The sequence below is a fragment of the Mus caroli genome, chromosome 5 (genome assembly GCF_900094665.2).
Source record: "Mus caroli chromosome 5, CAROLI_EIJ_v1.1, whole genome shotgun sequence".
In the NCBI taxonomy this organism is placed as follows: domain Eukaryota; kingdom Metazoa; phylum Chordata; class Mammalia; order Rodentia; family Muridae; genus Mus; species Mus caroli.
This window is the reverse complement of record NC_034574.1, coordinates 108,238,656-108,244,265: the sequence shown is the minus strand read 5'-3', so window position 1 is coordinate 108,244,265 and position 5,610 is coordinate 108,238,656. Positions and strand designations below refer to the sequence as shown.

General features: G+C 50.6%; 1 protein-coding gene and 1 long non-coding RNA gene across 2 annotated transcripts; one reads left to right on the top strand and one right to left on the bottom strand.

Moving 5' to 3' along the window:
* Positions 1–185: 185 nt before the first annotated feature.
* Positions 186–1,243, bottom strand: LOC110295517. Its single transcript, XR_002378086.2, has 3 exons — positions 1,114–1,243; positions 891–987; positions 186–767 (listed from the first exon to the last, which is right to left on the bottom strand). It is a non-coding gene; the product is annotated as an uncharacterized LOC110295517 (long non-coding RNA).
* Positions 1,244–1,421: 178 nt separating this feature from the next.
* Positions 1,422–3,966, top strand: Dynll1 (dynein light chain LC8-type 1). The gene is made up of 3 exons (XM_021163184.2): positions 1,422–1,553; positions 1,736–1,873; positions 3,555–3,966. Exons 2-3 carry the CDS (start codon positions 1,742–1,744, stop codon positions 3,690–3,692), a joined length of 270 nt encoding a protein of 89 aa, XP_021018843.1. The 5' UTR covers positions 1,422–1,553; positions 1,736–1,741; the 3' UTR covers positions 3,693–3,966.
* Positions 3,967–5,610: the final 1,644 nt, after the last annotated feature.

Genomic DNA, 5,610 nt, shown 5'->3' with positions numbered 1-5,610 from the left:
CGTCTCAGACACAACTGTTGTGAGTGGTATGGTGCTGAGCAGAGGTCAAGCACCCACTCACTGCTGCTGACTCGTTTCATTTAATTTATTGGGGGGGGGGGAGCAGTTTACACAGGATCTCATGTAGCCCAGGCTAGCCTGGGTGCCATCTATCCAAAGCTGGACTTGAATTTCTGATCCTTCTGTTCCCATCTCCCAGTGCTCTGACTCCCTCCTGGAGCCTGCTGGGGATCAAATATGCCGCCTCTGGCCTCACTCATACCAAGCAAATGCTCTACCGACGGAGCGGTAGCCCAGTATTTTCTTATTTTTATTTATTTAATTTATTATGTGGGTACTATTAGTCATAAATGCCAGAGGAGACACATCTTAAGATCACTTTTTTAAGATATGTCTTCCTTTGTATAAATAAATCCTCAGCCAAGAAACTTTGCCCAAATGGACATTCTATCTGAGGAAGCAGCCTCACCTGTACACACTCCGCATCCACCCACATTCCAGATCTTGAGGTCCTCACTGCCTGGCATACAGGCTCTACCTCCTGGATATGCGATCCCTTTCCCGGAATCTCTCCTTCAATCATTAGGCTATCAGTATGTATACGGTCTCCTAGGGCAGTACCAGCTACACAGGGGCAACAGTACGAAATAAGCATGTAGTATCATGTTATAAAATTCAGAATTTAACCCGGTGTGATGGTGCATGGGGGAGGCGCCAAAAAGAACTGCGAACTTTAGATCATCCTGGGGCTACCTAGGGAGACGGTGCTAAGGTAGGGTGGGGAGGACACGGGCAGAAAAAACGAAAAAGAAAGAAAACAGGGTTCAGTGGCAGAACGTAGAACTTGCCTCTCAAGCCCAGGGCCTCCTCAGACACACGCACGCACTTACAAACTTCAGGAATGTGACAGCAGAGCTTCGAACCAAGCCCTTCGAGACCCTGAGTGCAACTGCATCGATGGCTCACCCTTGCTAAGCTCGAGGCCACCTGTCAAAGGCCAGAAATCATGCGGACCCCGGGTGGGTGGGGGGAGATGGTGGAAATGGGCGGCACCTGGGGCGGCAGCTCCCGGCCTTCTAGAACCTGCGATTCCAGAACACTCCCTGCGCTAACCTCAGTGGGGCCCCCGAGCGGAAGATGCCCGCCCTCACCGCCTTCCAGACTGCTGGGTGGTCCGGGAGCCAGCCACTCGACCCGGGGCTCCGCCTTCAGGGTGTGTGGGCCTCTGCACGCGTGCCGCGCATCGCCCGGGCAACCGACGCTGTGCGCGGTGCATTGTGGTCTGCAACAAAACGCGGGGGAAAGATCCTGGGGGAACCATTGAATCCGCGAGCCAATCGGAAGAGGCTGGCGGTCGCGGATGGCCAATAGCGACGCGGGGCGGGGGCGGGGCCGCGGGCGCAGGGCGGGGCCTAGGGATTAGGCGGCGGCGGCTGGCGTGGGGCGGCTTAGATGCGCCACGGCTTCGGTAGCGACCGGCTGTCCTCTGCTGCTTGAGCGGCGCCCGCACCTTCCCTAGGAGCTCGCAGCAGCCGGCTGGCCTCTGCTCCACGGTGAGACCGGGCTCAGGTCCTCCCTGTCCCCCCAACCTCGGGCCTGCGGTGCGGACCGCGGGAGCTGCCCCTCGGAAGCGGGTGGGGGCGTCGTCCTCAAGGGGGGTGCCGGTCGGGAGGGCAGCGAGCGCGGCCCGCACCCCGACCCCTCTCCCTCTTCCCTGCGCTTCGTCCCCACACAGGTAACCATGTGCGACCGGAAGGCGGTGATCAAAAATGCAGACATGTCGGAAGAGATGCAACAGGACTCGGTGGAGTGCGCTACCCAGGCGTTGGAGAAGTACAACATCGAGAAGGATATTGCGGCCCATATCAAGAAGGTGAGGACCCGGCGCCGCGTAGTTCACTGGGCGTCTGGCAGAGTTTTCCTGTAGCACTCAGGGCGGCTCGGGATATGGATAGTTCTAGAAAGGACGCAAGGGTTTCACGTTCCTCTGGGGAAGACCAGACCCTCAACGCCAGAAGTTTTTTTTTTTTTTTTTTTTAAACCCCCAGCTCCTTGGGGGAAAGCGCCACCTAGCAACGGTTACCAAGATCAGGGAGTTGCGAGCAGTTCCCCCTGCTGTAGGATTCCTGCGCCGAGGATCCATCTGGGTGTTCCGGAGGGGGGTGGGGGGGTTGCGCCTGCCTGCGTGGGTGTTTCCAGCCGGGCTAGGAGGAGATCTTGCCAGCCTTCTAGCCGGGAGTTAGTCGACAGTTCAGGGAAAGTGGGTGGCAGTGGTGGTTTGGGGGGCTTGGGTGGAGGCTTGGTAAATGGCAGTTTTGTAGAAAGCTGGCGCAAGACTGCCAACTTCTTAAGCTGTGTTTGCTGGAAGGAAACTGGAAGCCGAAGCTGTGGGAGGGTTCCAGTGGAGAACGGGAAGATGAAAGACTCACATGGAACAGAAATGAATACCTTTTTTCTTTTTTTTTGTTTTTCGAGACAGGGTTTCTCTGTATAGCCTTGGCTGTCCTGGAACTCACTTTGTAGACCAGGCTGGCCTCGAACTCAGAAATCCGCCTGCCTCTGTCTCCCGAGTGCTGGGATTAAAGGCGTGCAAGACCACGCCCGGCTTGAATACCTTTTTTTGACAAATGCAGCAGTATGTGCGTCTGGATTGTAAAAGACATTCTGCTTAATAAATGAGGCTTTCATACCGATTTCCCGATAAGATAGTAGGAGCCCTAAAGAATTTTACATCATCTCTGGCCCTGGTTCTATCCCACTAGTGAAGAAATGAACACATTGCTAGTTTTAATGTCCATGGGATGGGAGAATCAGGTAGCAGATGCTCTCTGACTTGCTAATTTTTAAGACTGGGTAGGAGATGTGGAGGAGAGCGATTTTTAAAAGATAAAGTCCTGGTACTTAACTGTCAGGTTCTGTTGCATTTCTTTTTCAGCCTGGCTTGATTTAAGTGGTAATTGAGACTTTGTCCTTTGGTCTCTTGGGGGGTGGGGTGGGAGTGGATGTCTTCCTGATTTGGGGTGCATGGCAAATACAGTGGTAGGAGCAGCCTGATGAACTCCAAGTGCTGATGTCATCTACCTCCATCAAATTGCTGGAGTCAGAGGTGAGGTGCAGATGGGCCTTTTAACCCCAGCACTAGGAAGGCAGAGGCAGGCAGATCTCATTGATTTTTGAGACCAAACCAGTTCTAGGGCGGTCAGGACCTCAGAGAGACCCTGTCTTTAGGGAAAAAAAAAAACAAAAACTCAAAGTAGTCAAGACTGAAACAGAACTGTCCTTGAAAATGACCCTTCTACTTTTGATCTTCTCAGCTCCCATTCCTGGTTTACCTCAGACTGCAAGCATTTTGCATTAGGTAGATGATTTAAAGCCAGGGAACATTCTCTTAAGAATTTGCTGGGGCTGTGGTGAATGCTTGCCTGCATGCCCATGGCCCTGGATTCAGTCCCAGTGTGGAGACAATTACAGACGCCAGGATTGCCCTTTCTGGTCCTACAGCCTCTGGAAAGTGAATCCTCCAGGTGTACCACTAAAATTCTGTTTCTTCCTAGGAGTTTGACAAGAAGTACAACCCTACCTGGCACTGCATTGTGGGCCGAAACTTCGGTAGTTATGTGACACATGAAACCAAACACTTCATCTACTTCTACCTGGGTCAGGTGGCCATTCTTCTGTTCAAATCTGGTTAAAAGCATGGACTGTGCCAAACACCCAGTGATCCATCCAAAAACAAGGACTGCATCCAAATTCCAAATACCAGAGACTGAATCTTCAGCCTTGCTAAGGGAACACCTCGTTTGAATCTGTTGTGTTGTGTACAGGGCCTCATTCTCTGTACAAGTCTGTGGTTATAAAATTAGTAAAACAGCTGACATTTGTATTTATTTTCTAGTCCATACTTCTGTACCCCCNTTTTTTTCTCCCTTAGGTCATTCCTTTAAAAATAAATCTGTTGGAGATGTATATGTCTCTGCTAGTTTGTTCAAGTAAGATAGGGTTGATGAGGCTTAGCAGTTGGTAAGTGACTTGGTCTGTTGTCTGAGGTGCTCCTGTTCTGTACGATTAGTGTAGTTCTCTTGCTGGAGTGTTTGGCAGGCCACACCTGTCTTTCCAGATTATTTGGATTATTAGCCACAGGTCTGAGGCCCTTTCCCTGTCAGCCTAGCACTTGGGAAGCTAAGGAAGGAGTAGAGCAGGTTCTAGGCGATCCTGGATTAGAGGACAGTAAGAGTTCATTTGCCAGGCTGCTGCTTTCACTGGCTGTGCTCAGAAATCATCAGTACATGTGAGTCATAGCTTCACTTGGGGACCTAATGAAAGCTGTGGGCCTGGAGTCACCAAGTTGCCTTGTTGTCAGTTGGAGCTACTGTAGCCCAAGGAGAGGCCTGCATAGGAGACTGCTGCAGGTAGAGGCTGAGGCAGCCAACCCACACTTCAGGAGTCATTTTCAGTTTCTCTGTGTAGCCCTGGCTGCCATCGTGATTTTTTTTTTTTTCTTCTGAGACAGGGTTTCTCTGTCCTGAAACTCATTCTGTAGACCAGGCTGGCCTCGAACTCAGAGATCGCCTGCCTCTGCTGAGGTTAAAGGCATGCACCACCACTGCCTGGCTTTGGCCTATGCTTCTTATGGAGAGCCTCAGGACAGCTTTGTAAGCTGAACTTGGTCAGACACTGTGTACTGTCAGGACCAGGAGTGTGAGACTTTGCTGTTCGTGTGTGTTGCAGTCAGAGATTCTAAGACTCAGCAGCATAAGCCATCTCGAAAGCCTGTTTCTTTGTGACAGTGTCTTAGGAAATCCAGTCTGGCCTCAAACTATGTCATGGTTAGGGATAACCTTAGTATTCCTTTTTGCTTTTGTTTTGAGGCAGGGTTTCTCTGTGTTTCCCTGGCTGTCCTGGAACTCGCTCTGTAGACCAGGCTGGTCTCGAACTCAGAAATCCACCTGCCTCTGCTGGGATTAAAGGTATGCACCACCACTGCCTGGCAACCTTAAGTGTTCGTTTGTCCCTGCCAAGTACTGGGATTGCAGATGAGCACCCCTCCTGATTGTTTTACCGTTTTGTGACAGTAGACATATGTCTCCTACTATCTGCAGAAACGCTGGGGTACTTGGAGTCATGTGACCACAGGTAGGGCAGTTCAGTTTGTCTATTTTTGAGCAGGTAAAAATGTTTGCATGAATGGAGTCCCTCTCCCTCCTTGTGACCCGACTAGTTTTGGCCATCAGACTGTAATTGCTAAGTCTCCAGTAGCAGTCCCCAGAGCCACGCAAGGCTGCATGGCTGGATACTAAGGGGTCTAACTTGATCAGAGCTGGTGACTTGTATTTTCAGGTTCAGATGTGAGAACACGTTGCTATAGAAATAAAATTGGTTTGATGGAGTTTCTCCCAGTGCTGGCTGAAAAACAAAATACAACACTGTCTAAGGTTTAGCATTTTCTCATGCTCTTTACTGCTGTTCTGAGGTGAGGGCTTGTGAGATCTATTAATGATCCCTAGTGTGTTGGGCCAAAAAGTGACATCTGAAGCCCTTTCAGATAACCCTACTTTATATTTTTTAAACAAATGTTTGTATAAATCCTAGTTTCTTTTTTTTTTTTTTTTT